Below are 15,976 nucleotides of genomic sequence, written 5' to 3'. Positions count from 1 at the left end.
CTTATTTTGTGCCAGGGCCATATATCAGTGAGCAGAACAGTTTAAAATCTCTGTTCTCACAGAGCTTCCAGAGGAGAAAGACAGAGCTTTCTTTATTCCTACAGAATGAAAAAGCTTTTTGTCCGTGAGAAGATGACAGAAGGCACAGTGGGGAATGATAAAGCTGAGAAGGGCACAGGGAGTCTGAAGGGGGACTGAGAAGCTGCAGTTTTAAGAAGGTACTTGGGGAAGTATCACTGAGAAGGTGGCATAGGAGGAAAGCCTCAAAGAAGGAGAGAAATGAGCTGGTCCATGTCTGGGGGCAGGGCACAGACCCAAGATGGGACATTGTCAAGAAAGTTCTGGCACATTGGAGGAAGAACAAAGAGGCCAGCGGGGATGGAGCTCCACCAATGAGGAGAGAGTGGAGAAATCATGGGAGCAAATCATCCTTGGTCTTATTGAACTTTCCAAACACTGTTGGTTTTGCCACCCCAGCTTTATGACAACATAAATAAAATGATTGCTTGATAAAAACTGTAACTGTTAGCAAATCTAAAATGAAAAAAAATCCTAGAGTTAATAGCATCACACAGTATAAGAGAAGAAAGTAGCGAGGTTGGGAGTTACAGTATGGAAATTTAAAGATTTCGTTCACCAAAAATGTAAGCATCACTTACCCAAAGGACAGCGTGAACCACACAATCGTGAGTTTTATGGTATTTTCCCTGACTGGGTAGGTGAAACATCTCATAAAAGTCAACCAAATCTGTGAAATATCAGAGAGTTAGTTTTCTTATGCCAGTTCCTTAGGTAACTCTACTTCCCAACCCCCTCTGCCAAATTATAAAAAAATGTTCCCTTTTCCTTGGGCTCGATTCATTTGGACCTAAAATGTAAAAGCTAAAGGCTACAGGAAACCAAATGCCAGCTTCCAACAGACAAAGTAACTCGAGATGTTGGTGTACCCCGTCACTGTTAGGACTCCTTGTTTAACACCTTCCTTCCCCACAAAAAGCAATGTCTTGGCTACCCCGCTGATCGCAAGGGAATCCCATTACCTGGTCCAACACCAGTTTCAGGTGCCCTGGGCAGGAGAGGGAAGAACCCCACTTATGGGGCAGATTCTGTCCACCCCGTTTCTGACTAACCTCAAGCAACAAGTTGGCCCGCAAGTCAGGGTGGGCTTGTTACTTACTCCATACAGTTCTGTGCGGATGCGAACAAAGCACCTCCGGTACCATGTTCCCGTGTCACTCTCAATTTCAATCAGTTCATCTATCTGTCTTGGGGTTTTGATTCTGTTTACCTGTAAGGAGCAACAGAGGGCACGGTGCTGAGTTTTTGTCTCTGAAGTTGTAATGTTTAGGCTTATGATTAGTTTTTCAAGGAGTGAAAGCTGACTCCAGCAAAAAGGAAGCAGGTGTCTGATACATAAGCAGGCATCCACAAACATGAGACCACTGGCGTCAGTACACAGACTCAAAGGCACCCAAAAGAACCGAATAAAGAAAGAATGAGAGGCTGAATACCATAGAGAAGAGAGGGAGGAGTAAGTAGTAATGGAATTAAATGAAACAAAACGCCCTTCTCCGAATCACGACTAAAAAGGCACACACTGGAGGTGGGGGAGGGAAGGACTGAGAGTTTGGGATTAGCAAACTATTACAAAGGGAATGGATAAACAACAAAGTCCTACTGCACGGCACAGGGGACTGTATCAAGCACCTGTGAAAAACCATGATGGAAAAGAACACGGTAACTGAACCCCTTTGCTGTACAGTAGAAATTAACACAACATTGCAAATCAACTCCATTTCAATAAAATAAACTTTAAAAAGAGGCACACACTAGCAGATAAAACTCCAGAGAGAGTCACTTGTGGATTAAGAATTACTTTGCTTAGACAAAAGTGACTGAACACACTTTTCTTTGGAACCTACTTGATGAATTTGGCCCCTAAACAGAGTTCTTAGAGCCTTCCCATTTAACTTCCATTCTTGACCCTCTATTCCTTCTCACACATCCAAACGTGTGTGTTCAGTCATGTCTGACTCTTTGCAGCCCCATGAACTGTAGCCCGCCAGGCTCCTCTGTACATTGGATTTCCCAGGCAAGAATGCTGAAGTGGGCTGCCATTTCCTCCTCCAGGAGATCTTCCTGGCCCAGGGATCAAACCCATGTCTCCTGCGTTAGCAGGCAGATTCTTTATCCCTAGTATCCCCTGGGAAGCCCAAACCCACAGTGACTAGTCAGCAAATACCCACAGGTGACCTTAAGGTGAAGTCCAATGAATGAGTTTAAGTTGCAAGCACCAACACTGACTCTTCAGTGACAGAAGGGGAACAAATGATGTAGGTATAGCCTGTATCCATGACTTAAGCTAGCAGCTAGCCTCCTTCTCCTAAGGAAAAGAGCCAAGAGTCAGGAGAAGCAATATTTCCAGCACAGAGAATGAAGCCTGAAGAGAGGGGGAAAAAAAAGGGAAGCATTTTTCCTTTGTGGACCTATCCCATCTCACCTCGTTAGTCAAAATCTACCTGCTTTTGACAAACCTGAGAGAGGACAGAAATGGGCACATATGCTATCCTGCTAGGGATAACTTCTGAATAGACCTTTCTGGAGAGACTGCCAACATCTGAAGCAGTACTTCTACTGCACAAAACCAGGTACCAAGACTGGCTTTTGACAGAGGTGATTTGAGGACCCTCAGTATCTTTCAAATTATACCAGGTGGGCAGTAGCCTCTCCCTGGCTATGTAAACAAAGATGTCTGTATTTAGTGATGATGATGTCTGAGTTAAAAGCAGGATTCCAAATAGGGTCAGCTACAAACCATTCATTATTTTGTGGCACTCTAGAGTTTTGTTTTCTTTTTAAATCGCAGGGGTATTCCTTTTTTTTTAAGATAGCATCACTGACTCAGTGGACATGAACTTGAGCAGGTTCCAGGAGATAGCGGAGGACATGGAAGCCTGGCATGTGGCAGTCCATGGGGCTGCAAAGAGTCGGACATGACTTAGCGACTGAACAACAAATTCTTTTTTTGTACTGAATGAAGGATTCATTGAATTCTATAGTGTTTTACGATTTTCAAAAGTTTCACGCAGACGATTTCATATAATCCCATAATAATTCCTTTTTTCCTCCCCCCCCCTTTACTGTCCATCTCCTCTCCTCCCCCTTCTCCCCACTGTTCTCTGCATCTGTGAGCCCATTTCTGTTTTGTTATATTCACTAGGTTGCTGTGTTTTTTTAGATTCCATGTAAAAGTGGTACACAGTATTTGTCTTTCTCTGTCTGAATTATTTCATTTAGCACAATGCCAAGTTCATCCATATTGCTGTAAATGGCATAATTTTATTCTTTTTAATGGTTGAGTAATATTCTATTGTTTATAATATCATCTCCTTTATCCATTCATCTGCTAATGGACACTTAGACTGCTTCTGTATCTTGGCTATTATAAATAATGCTGTGAATAATGGGTTGTATGGGTTCCTGTATCTTTTCAAATTACCGTTTTTGAGTTTTTTTGGATGTATACCCAGGAGCGGGATTGTTAGGTCATATGGTAGTTCTAGTTTCAGTTTTCTGAGGAATCTCCCTACTGTTTTCCACAGTGTCTTCACCAATTTACACTTCTCACCAACAATGTACAAAGGGTCCCTTTTCTCCACATTCTCACCAACATTTGTTATTTGTGTTTTTTTGATGAAGGCCAATCTGACTCAATATATTACTTTTGAGAGGCTTCTTCTCCACTCATTAATGTTTGTTTGTTTGTACATTCTTTCATCAGCACCCATGGGAGCCAGGACTGGTACTAGACCCTGGAGATGCAATCATAAAGCATCGTGCTCTCTAAGCAATTACCGTATAAATCAGAAAGTATCCCAATGGAAATCTGCATCAGATGGGAGAGACATACTGTACAGAACACCCAAGCTGACCTGAGAGTGAGAGAGAAGACTTGATGGACTGTGGAACTTGAGCTGGAGCTTATGGAGAAGTATGTCATTTGCCATGTGTTATTGGGCTTCCCTGGTGGCTCAGAGGTTAATGCATCTGCCTCCAATGCGGGAGACCCGGGTTCGATCCCTGGGTCGGGAAGATCCCCTGGAGAAGGAAATGGTAACCCACTCCAGTATTCTTGCCTGGAGAATCCCATGGATGGAGAAGCCTACAGTCCACGGGGTCGCAAAGAGTCAGTGGCTACAGTCCACGGGGTAGCAAAGAGTCAGACACGACTGAGCGACGAAACGGAATGGAAAGGATCAACGATCTGAAGGGCATTCCAAGTGGGAGGAATACCACATGCAAACATCCAGAGGTGTAACAGAAAAGACTGTATTGGAAACAGCAGTGAATCTTTGTGATTCCTGAAGAATGGTGCAAGGGCAGAGGGCAGTGAGTAGGGCGGACTGAACCAAATCAGTGGCAGTAAGGGTAGAAAGTAAGACAATGATGAGAGATATTTAGGATGGAGAATAATAAGACACTGGATTTTTTGGACATAACAGAGATAAAGGAAAGAAAGAAACAGGATCGTTTTCAGGGGTCTAGTTTTGCTGGTGTTGGTGGCACTTGTTGATAAGTCTTCGGACAAAGAAGAGATTTGGAGACTCTTCAGGTGAGAAGGTCAGATTTAGAAATTCAGAATTTGAAGGGCCTCCAGTACAAAGAAGTATGGCCACAAAGCCCTTCAACATGTATGTCTGGAGCTCAGTTTGTCCATTTGGGGAAAAAGATCTGGGAAGTAGCTGAGATCAGCTAAGGAGAATGTCAATGCACTTAAAAGGGGAGTTTGCTGCAAACAATGTCCTGAAAAACAGTATTCAAATTAGGTACACAGGAAGAAGACCTTTGAGGAAGGCAGGTGAATTCGCCATGTTGTAGGTATAATAAGAAAAAAATCAAATGTGTCATGGTGGAATCCTGTAATGACTTTGGAAGTCACATATGAATGATTGAGATGACCCATTCTTTGAGAGTGGTCCCATCTTATTCCCACCTAATCTTTATACAGTCATATTAACGTGCATGATCATGAATGAACTTGGTAACTCAGACCTTCTGGAAGGAAAAGCAGGTTGGCAGGGCAATGAGGTTCTACAGAGACACCTTCTCAGAAATCGGGTAGAGGGTTTATTCTCAACCAGCTGAGAAGAGTTAGGTGACATTTGAGTATCTATATTACACCTCAAGATTCCTTTTGCCTTATGATCCTTTAGTTTACTCTTCCTCTGTAGTGCATCTACTCAAAAGAAGCGTTCACTCAAAGAATTCCAGGTCCTCAATGGTGGACATCCATTATTTACCTTTGTCCCTCCATTACACTGCAGAAAACATTTTTATTAATTAAGAATCTGTGATCATTTAGATAGAGGCCAGACTGAATTATACCTTCATATTACAAAAAATCCATTTCATATTAAAAATGCAATGAGTCAGTAAGTGTCAAGGGATTGTTAATCAGAAACTATTTCACTTATTTTAAGGACTGTAACTGATACTATTTATAAGACATTGAATATTTTGCTTATATCACCTTTAAACCTAACTTAGACATTTTTGGTGTAATTACATGTTGCCTACATCAAAGGATTTAAAAACCACTCTTTTATTTTGGTGGAAGTTCTGAGAGAAAAAATACTATTCTTTCCAAAAAAGAAAGAACATGCATTGACGTTTTTATTAGTTTAGATGAGTTTTCCCATTGAGAATACATGTTGTAACTGGAGGATGGAAGACCATTCCATGCAGAGGTAAAAGCACATACAACAGCAGAGTGGCAGGTAAAACGGCAAGAATGAGATACTGAGGAACGAGGGGCTGGTGCAGCGAGACAGGAATTTGCGACCAGGCCTTTTCCGAAAAGTTTCCCCGGCCTCTGGCATAGAGGATTCACTGAGAAGCAGTACTCACTGTGAAGACCTTCTCAGGCTGACCCCGTGCTCTCATGTTTGTGTCGTGAATTAACTTCAGAATCATCCAGGCTTCATCATGTTTTCCAACCTGAGAAATACGAGTGGACAGTGAATGGCCAGGAGGTGAAACACACATGCTCCCCGATTTTCCAATAACCATGTGATATTGTCAGACTCCATGGGGTGCAACAGTGCAAATGGTTCGGGTTCATCCCACTGGAAACACAGACTACCTGGAAATCCTGAGTGCAGCAGCAGCTCAAGGAATAGTGTTTCATTAAAACAATAAGGCGTGTTTTCTTCACTGAGGGAACCCACTTCCTTGAGGAGGAACATTAGTGCTTTCAGGCCATGAGGCAGCCTTTTCACACGCTGGTTGTTGAAAGTACATCTCCATGAAACCAAACCCTCCCTAGTTCTGTAGTAGGAAGGAAAAATGTACCTCCTGAAGAGGCAAACATACTCTCCCAGGATTTAAAGGAAATTGTTTCAATGTCTATGGCTTCCTTGAGGACTTGTGATGATGAACGTTACCTCCAGCAAGAACCGTGGGCTTTCAGGCATGAAGGTGAGGGCCACCACGGAGGAGACACAGGGGAGCGCGCAGGCGATGACAAACACACGCCAACTGTGGAACTGGTAGGCTGACCCCATGCTGAAGCTCCAGCCTGCGGAAGGGAGACGGGCGGGCTGAGGGAGGGCGAGGGCCCCGCGTCACCGAGTGTCCACACCTGTGGCTGATCACAGGCCACACCTCACCACCCCCAGAAGAATGAGCTGACCTGGGCAGCAGCCACAGCGACCAGCTCACCTTGAAGATGGCCAGTAACAGTGCTGAGAAGAAAGGTGCTTGCAGTCAAAGCCGGCTGGGGCTGGGGATGGAGGTGCGTGTATATTTTTGGACAAGCAAACTGCAAAGTGGTTACCAAGGTAGATGAATTTGGGACAGTGCTTTCCCCAGCAGACTCCTGGGCTGGGTATCCCCTGTCTGCTCCTTCAGCTTACCCTGGGCCCTTGTCTCTGCTGTGAGCCAGGAAACGGCCCTCCGTGGACCACACCAACTGGCTGCCTTGTCCACCGGCTTCCAGTTGGGTTTGAACAAAGGAAGCACTGGCAGGAGGACAGAGGGTGGGATTAGGGTTCGGGACACTTATTCCCCTACTTCCCTTCTCCCCTCCCCCTGGTTGCACGGAGGTTTGACAGCGGGTGTGCTCATCCCTGGGAACCTTCTCGTGGAACCGCATCCCTTGTCAGGTTCTGGCAATCCCACTCTGCTCCTGACCTCTGAGGCGTGAGTGAGTACAGGAGGCCCTTCTGTTACTTGCTCCACGGTGCTTTATTATTCCATGTGGGTTTCTCTTAACCGTTCCCACACAGCTCTATTCAGTGACTCCTGCTGAGGGGGTCACTGGTTTCCTGCCAGCACCCTGACCGGCACAATGATTAAGAACTGGCATTTGCCAATGCTTCCACACACGTATGCCATACACTAGATCAAGAGAATTCTAAATTACTAGCTTTTTATTATAATATAATGGAAATAAGCAAATGGGATACCAACAGAAATCTCTTCAAGAACTAAAAGAAAACCAATATTTGGATGAATATAAAATGGAAGCAAAATTCCACCATGTTTCTAAAGGAGAAATAATGAAGCGTATCAAATCTAATTGAAAACAGAGAAGAGATTTATGGAGGCAGAGATGAATTATGCTGAGGAAAAATTCTAATTTTTGCAATGCTTAGTATTTAGAAGGCTGCTGTGAGCAAAAGTCAGATAGTCTACATTCCATCCCCAGGAGAGCAGTGTAATTATTCACTGTGCCCAGGGGCCAAGTGAGATTCTGAAGGTGAGATGAGTTCCTCAAGGCCAGGCAGCTGAAGTTATACACCAGAACCTTCTCCACCGGGGTTTGAGGTAGAACCTTATACCACACATGTCCTCATGTCTGTGCTCACTCTTAAACATGGAATTTGTTGATAAATGATATAAACACCAATGCATGTGACATCAGCCTTAGATTCATGAGCATTTTCTGGGAATTTAATACACGAGGACTCTGTGGACTGCTAAATTAACTACATCGTAAACTGTGGGAGGGGATGTCTCCTCTCAATGTTTTCTGTAGCAGAAGTTCAAACGTCTCAAATATCCAAAATACAAAGGAAATTCTATGATGGAACTAAGAAAACATACCATGTTCACTTCACATTAGATCTGAGAGCTTCATGTAAAGGAATTCTTTTTCAAAAGTGCTGGAGCCGACAGAAATGGGGCCCCACCTATGTCTCTGAGCTCACCTGCTGCTGGCTACCTCACTCCCTTGGTCCATCTCACCAACATGCTGCCAGCTCTTTAAATGCACAAAGCTTAGTTCCATTTTAAGGGCTTTGCCTTATTTCCCAGGAAGCCCAGCCTTGCATTGAAAGGATGGTGGCTGTACGTCAGCCAGTCTTTCTGAGAGTGTTGAAGTGAGAGACTGTTCGGTATTTCTTGTCCTCAATGGAGTCCCCTCAGGGTCTTTGCATTGACATTTTCTATGCCTGAACTGCTCTGAGCATTTGCACACGTGGATGCCTCCTTTGTACTTTCCAGGTCTCAGTTTAAGGTCATTTCTTCAGAAAGGCTCCAACCCTCAATTCCACTTTTATCCTCAAGGCCTGTCTTATTGTCTCTACAGCACTTAGTAGTATGTAAAGCTGTGTATTCACTGATTTGTTTATTTACTGTCTATCCCTTTCCACATCATGAAAGCAGAAATTCTGCTTTTGTTGTTCATCAATATCTCTCCAGTGCTTTTAGCAAGCCCTGGCTCATAGGAAGTATTCTTTAAATATTTGTTAAACAAATGCACATACATACACACATACACACACATGCACATGTATACCCTTTTGTGTGTCTGAAGGTATACATGAACATTTACAGAATCACTGCAGGATACTAAGACATTACTCAGGTTTTCCTTTGAATATTTTTTTCTGAATCTGCACTGAACAAAAACACAAACCTGATTTACTTTTTCAGTTAAATTTGCAGTTTGTATCCAGTAAAATTCATTCATAGTTTTTAAACTACATTGTTCTGTATGATAAATGCCAGCGTCATGTACCCATCATCATAATCAGGATACAAACTGTTCCATCACCCCAAAACATTCCTTCCTGCTGTCCCTTGGAGTCAGTTCAGTTCAGTTTCTAAGTCGTGTCCGACTCTTTGCGACCCCATGAACCGCAGCACGCCAGGCCTTCTTGTCCATCACCAACTCCCGGAGTCCACCCAAACTCATGTCCATCGAGTTAGTGATGCCATCCAGCCATCTCCTCCTCTGTCGCCCCCTTCTCCTCCTGCTCTCAATCTTTCCCAGCATCAGGTCTTTTCAAATGAGTCAGCTCTCTGAAGCAGGTGGCCAAACTATTGGAGTTTCAGCTTCAACATCAGTCCTTCCAATGAATATCCAGCACTGATCTCCTTTAGAATGGACTGGCTGGATCTCCTTGCAGTCCAAGGGACTCTCAAGAGTCTTATTCAACACCACAGTTCAAAAGCATAATTCTTCGGCGATCAGCTTTCTTTATAGTCTATCTCACATCCATACGTGACTACTGGAAAAACCATAGCCTTGACTAGGCAGACCTTTGTTGACAAAGTAATATCTCTGCTTTCTAATATGCTGTCTAGGTTGGTCTTAACTTTCCTTTCAAGGAGCAAGCATCTTTTAATTTCATGGCTGCAGTCACTATCTGCAGTCATTTTGGAGCCCAGAAAAATAAAGTCAGCCACTGACTTTTTCCACTGTTTCCCCATCTATTTCCCATGAAGTGATGGGGCTGGATGCCATGATCTTTGTTTTCTGAATGTTGAGTTTTAAGCCAACTTTTTCACTCTCCTCTTTCACTTTTATCAAGAGGCTCTTTAGTTCCTCTTCACTTTCGCCATAAGGGTGGTGTCATCTGCATATCTGAGGTTATTGATACTTCTCCCAGCAATCTTGATTCCAGCTTGTGCTTCCTCCAGCCCAGCGTTTCTCATGATGTACTCTGCATATAAGTTAAATAAGCAGGGTGACAATATACAGCCTTGATGTACTCCTTTTCCTATTTGGAACCAGTCTGTTGTTCCATGTCCAGTTCTAATTGCTGCTTCCTGACCTGCATACAGGTTTCTCAAGAGGCAGGTCAGGTGGTCTGGTATTCCCATCTCTTTCAGAATTTTCCACAGTTTATTGTGATCCACACAGTCAAAGACTTTGGCACAGACAATAAAGCAGAAATAGATGTTTTTCTGGAAGTCTCTTGCTTTTTTCATGATCCAGCAGATGTTGACAATTTGATATCTGGTTCCTCTGCCTTTTCTAAAACCAACTTGAACATCTGGAAGTTTACAGTTCACGAATTGCTGAAGCCTGGTTTGGGGAATTTTGAGCATGACTTTACTAGCGTGTGAGATGAGTGCACCTGTGTGGTAGTTTGAACATTCTTTGGCATTGCCTTTCCTTGGGATTGGAATGAAAACTGACCTTTTCCAGTCCTGTGGCCACTGCAGAGTTTTCCAAATTTGCTGACATATTGAGTGCAGCACTTTCACAGCATCATCTTTCAGGATTTGAAATAGCTCAACTGGGATTCCCTCACCTCCACTAGCTTTGTTTGTAGCAATGCTTCCTAAGGCCCATCTGACTTCACATTCTAGGATGTCTGGCTCTAGGTGAGTGTGAGTGATCACACCTTCGTGATTATCTTGGTCGTGAAGAACTTTTTTGTACAGTTCTTCTGTGTATTCTTGCCATCTCTTCTTAATATCTTCTGCTTCTGTTAGGTCCATATCATTTCTGTCCTTTATTGAGCCCATCTTTGCATGAAATGTTCCCTTGGTATCTCTAATATTCTTGAAGAGATCTCTAGTCTTTCCCATTCTATTGTTTTCCTCTATTTCTTTGCATTGATCGCTGATGAAGGCTTTCTTATCTCTCCTTGCTATTCTTTGGAACTCTGCATTCAAATGGGCATATCTTTCCTTTTCTCCTTTGATTTTCACTTCTCTTCTTTTCACAGCTATTTGTAAGGCCTCCTCAGGCAGCCATTTTGCTTTTTTGCATTTGTTTTTCTTGGGGATGGTCTTGATCCTTGTCTCCTGTACAATGCCACAAACCTCTGTCCTTAGTTCATCACGTACTCTGTCTATCAGATCTAGTCCCTTAAAGCTATTTCTCACTTCCACTGTATAATCGTTAGGGATTTGATTTAGGTCATACCTTTGGAGTCAACCCCTCCTCAAAGCCTAACCCCTGGCAATCACTGGTCTGTCCTCCATCCCTATAATTTTGCACAATGTCATATAAATGGATTTATATTATATGCATCTTTTAAAATCTTTCTTCTCATACTTAGCATAAGGCATCTGTGCAGACCATTGCTAATATTAATAGCTTGCTCCTTTTCATTGCACAGTAACATTTCATTGTATGAATATTTTGTTTGCCCACTCACCAACTGAAGGACAATTGGAATTTCTCCATTTTTAGGGGATTATAAATAAAGCTGTTATAAATATTTCAGATGGGTTTTTGTGTGTTCCAAAGATTTCCCTTTCTCTTGGGTAAATATCTAAGAGTAGGCAAATTAAGTCATTTAATTAGTTTAGCTTTATAAGAAATTGCCAAACTATTTTCCACAGTGGCTGTACCATTTAGCCCTCCGACCACTAGTGTTGATGCTTTTGAACTGTGGTGTTGGAGAAGACTCTTGAGAGTCCCTTGGACTGCAAGGAGATCCAACCAGTCCATCCTAAAGGAATTCAGTCCTGGATGTTCATTGGAAGGACTGATGCTGAAGCTGAGACTCCAATACTTTGGCCACCTGATGCCAAGAGCTGACTCATTAGAAAAGACCCTGATGCTGGGAAAGATTGAGGGCAGGAGGAGAAGGAGACGACAGAGAATGAGATGGTTGGGTGCATCACCGACTCGATGGACATGAGTTTGAGTGAACTCCAGGAGCTGGTGATGGACAGGGAGGCCTGGTGTGCTGCGATTCATGGGGTTGCAAAGAGTCGGACACGACTGAGCGACTGAGGCGAACTGAACCACTAGTGTATGAGAGTTCCAGCTGCTCCACACACTTCCTACCACTTCTTTGTGGGGAGGGTAAGTTTGGGCCGTTCTATATGTGTGCAGTGGTATCTCATCGTGGTTTTAATTTGCAGCCCCCTGACGTCTAGTGATACCTTACTTTACTCTCTGTTCATTCAGTCATACTTTTATTGAGTGCCTCTCTGTGCCAGTCACAGTGCTGAGACGTGGAGGCTAACACTTAATCCCTGCCCTCAATGAGTCAGAGTCCAAAAGAGGGGGCAGATGTGTTAACAGACATGATAAACAGTATGACTCATGCTAGAACAGGTTCTAAAAATGGGTAGAGGGAGTACAGAAGGGACAGAGGTATCAATCCAATGGAGTCTTCTCCTAAGAGCCCTTGCCAAATTTCCTGTCTGATTTAGGATTGTGAACACAGAGAGCAAATTCTTAAATTTATACCATTCAAGTGAGAGAAACAGTTCAAATCAGTACCAAAGAAGTAGGTGAGACCGGCCAAGACTAACTGTGCCATGCCCGACCTCCAACTCTCTTCTACTACATGACAGCCCTCTGACTTGGAGAGAGGAGGAGAGCCCTTGACCCGAGTGCGAGTCCCAGAAAAGGAGCTCACCCCTCCTTGCCCTTCTGGATGTGCCCTGGGCTGGGGCACGGGGAGACTGATGGATGATCTTCTGTGGCCTGAGTGAGGGATCGACAGAGTGATGGTTTTGAGAAATGAGCCTGCAGATGCTTTGTAAAACTAAAATGCCACTATCAAGATTAAAAACGAATGAGAGAATGATGGGGTGAAACACTGGCTGCCATAACTCCCCAGCCATGAATTCTCAGGACCCCTCCTCTTCAGCTCCAGTTTAAGATGAGTTATATTCGCATTTGCAAGGGACACAAAGCCCAAACCACAGACATCAGGAAGTGGGGAGCCATCAGCGTGGAGTGCAGGACCAGACCGTGATATGAACCACATGCAACTGGGAAAGTGGTTGTTGCTTTAGGATATTCAGCCACACTTAGTAAAGTGGATCCTTTTCTTCATGTTGGCACCATGCCTTTTTTGTCTTACCAAAAAAAAAAAAAATATTCTTACAGAGACTGGTTCTAATTGTCCTCTGTACTTTGTTTAAAAATACCTATTAAAATGTCATACTGAGGGATTTATTTATATATAATGGAAATTGCACGCAAGGAAGGACCTCAATTAGGGTATTACAGAAAGCAGTGACTGCACCGCGCTAGTCAATGCAGCACTAATAAGAGTGTTCTGTGTCTTGCATGATAATCAAGGCCATTTACCAGCCTCAAGCTGATGTGCTCTGGGACTGCAGAAACCAGCTGCCTTCCCAGCTGCCTGACCGTCTGAAATCTTTCAAGGTGCCAAGACAGAAGTGTGGGGCGCATGGAGAAGAATGCTGGCGTTCATGTTCTTTTCTGGGTTCTCTCCCTGAGCATGGGTAAGTTGGCACCTACTCTGTTGACTCACATTTGGTTTCTAGTTATCTTATATGATCAATGATCCAGTCTTGGTAAGAAGGTAGATTTTAGGGATAAAACACAGATCCCATGGATGGAGGAGCCTGGTAGGCTGCAGTCCGTGGGGTCGCTAAGGGTCGGACACGACTGAGCGACTTCACTTTCACTTTTCACTTTCCACTTTCACACATTGGAGAAGGAAATGGCAACCCACTCCAGTGTTCTTGCCTGGAGAATCCCAGGGACGGGGGAGCCTGGTGGGCTTCCGTCTATGGGGTCACACAGAGTCGGACACGACTGAAGTGACTTAGCAGTAGCAGCAATGTTCTAAAACATTACAATTAATGTTAATAAAAATAAATATTATACATCAGATCATTTTTTAACAGCTTAGAATTAGATCACCTATATTTATGTGACAGTGGTGTTAACTCACAAGGCACATTGCCAACTATAGCTCTCTTTGGAAAAGTGGCTCCCAAATCCATTTTTGTCAAGTGGTCAATAAGCTCAGGAAGTGAACAAGGATCAGATGAGTTTCTGCTTTTATTCTTATAGAAATAAAATGTTATCCCCTCAACCTGTCAATGGTTTAAAGTATAAATACCATCTAATCAGCATGAAACATTAGTCCTCAGCTAGAAACTTAAGACTGTCATGCATCTAGCATCATCTGTGATGTTATAAGATTTAACCAGGTGCAACTGGACAGTTCTTGTGGCCGATATCAGCAAAGATTTTTCACTTTCTTCTCATTCGTTAAAAAAATAGTGGGTGGAGGCAGGAAAACGTGAGGATGAGGGAAATAGTTAAATAAACGACGGTACAGCCATGTTTTGGAAGACCATATAACCACTGGCAAAGAATGAGGCAGATTTGCCTGAACTGATTTTGGAATGGTCCAAGTTACATTGCTCAGTGAGTTCTTTTCAAAACAGTGTAGACAGTAATGGTTTCACTTTTATATACACATAAACTGTATCATTATATCTAGAATACAAGTGGGAGGAAAAGACACCCAACCACTTTACATAGCTATTCAAGGTAGGGAGTGGGAGCACTTAGGGGCCTTTTGCTTTGGCATTATTTAATTTTTGAGTTTTGTATCACCTTGTACTACTTTTAACTCAAAAGGGGGGAAAAAACCTTTCAGAGTTGCAAGCCTTTGGTTTTTCTGAAATGTAAGGTCCGATGGGAGAAGAGAGAAGACGAGGAAACTAGAATGACTGCCACAACACTATTTAGCATTCACACAATTTTCAGAACTAAACTAACGTTAATTGTGACTGTGATGCATCCAAGCGTTGGCACCACAGGGCTCATTCACGGAGAGCAGTGAGGAAGTGCCCCGGTGTCTCTGGGTAGGAAAGGAAACTGTACTTACAGACTTTTCATCTGTAAAACTGTAACCACTTATAGGTTGATTTTGAATTCTCGGGCCAAGGCCAGTTACGTCTCAAGCAGTGATAGCATGGGCACGTTGCCGACAGTGCTGCATAGAGCAATCTCGCACACACGCACGCAGACCTGGCTAGGATCCGCCTGCAGTACATAATCATGCCTTTAAGAAGAGAGAGCCAATTCCACTGGATTTCCACATCCAAGGGGATCCATCTGTAAGAGCTGGCCCATACAACAAGCTGACCTTTCCTGCTAGTTTTCTCTGTTTCTATTTCCCAGTTCTGGTCCTACCATTTAGAATGTACAGAGCCAGTGGTAAACAGCAGCAGGAAGTTAGATTATGGCCCTGGTTCCTGAGTCTGGCTTGTGATCCTAAGCACACTTTTGAAGAAGCAAGCTTCCTGATGGCTTTTGTAACACAGAAATTCATGGGCTTATTTTTCATGGTGTATCTGCTGTGAGTGTGCCAAAGATGAAAAGAAAGAATGAGAGGACCTTTCCAGAAAGAGTTCCTGGTAAAACCATGTAAGACTCATTCAAGCGTGATGCTTCCCAAGCATCACTGACTGAAATAAGTCCAAAGGCTTAAAAAAACCTGACAGCACAGTGTGTGTGTGTGTGTGTGTGAGAGAGAGAGAGAGGGAGATATGAGTATGTGTCTGTTTCAAACAAAGGTCCTTTGGAATTTTCTTTGTAGACAGACAATAGTATAGTACTAGTATAATGATAATGTAGGTCAGTTAAAATTTTATCAAAGATTTTCATAAAAATATACACCACAATAGCCTATAGGATAGTCAAATCTTGACCATATACAAATGAAGCTTATATAATAAATATAATAAATGCATATAAAGGCAGCTCATTACTCTGTAAATACACATTGACTATATTTCATATTTATTATCTTATAGCACATATAGGCACACATTAACTTTCCTTCTCTATTTTACTTACATAAGTATTTATTTAAAAGGAACTGTATATGTTTAGAGACATATTGATACATAAACTCTTACATAAGCTGATGTTCATGGACAAATAATAAATCAACTGTATTCATTTTGTGAACAGACACTGTCTTAGGAAACTGAAAAGCGA

At 43.0% G+C, this 15,976-nt stretch overlaps 1 protein-coding gene across 1 annotated transcript in view; it reads right to left on the bottom strand.

The window, feature by feature from the left end:
• The window catches only part of SV2C (synaptic vesicle glycoprotein 2C), a 172,644-nt gene that overhangs the window by 27,746 nt on the left and 128,922 nt on the right, over window positions 1-15,976 (bottom strand). Inside the window, exons 4-7 of the mRNA XM_055436073.2 lie at window positions 6,444-6,577; window positions 5,908-5,997; window positions 1,178-1,288; window positions 660-748 (exon numbers count right to left, since the gene is read on the bottom strand). Coding sequence (XP_055292048.1) covers window positions 660-748; window positions 1,178-1,288; window positions 5,908-5,997; window positions 6,444-6,577 — 424 coding nt within the window. The remainder of the gene's footprint in view (window positions 1-659; window positions 749-1,177; window positions 1,289-5,907; window positions 5,998-6,443; window positions 6,578-15,976) is intronic.

This window comes from Moschus berezovskii, chromosome 9, assembly GCF_049115385.1.
Source record: "Moschus berezovskii isolate FMDL1 chromosome 9, NW_MosBer_1.0, whole genome shotgun sequence".
In the NCBI taxonomy this organism is placed as follows: domain Eukaryota; kingdom Metazoa; phylum Chordata; class Mammalia; order Artiodactyla; family Moschidae; genus Moschus; species Moschus berezovskii.
The sequence above is the reverse complement of the archived record's forward strand: the minus strand, read 5'-3'. Positions and strand labels throughout refer to the sequence as shown.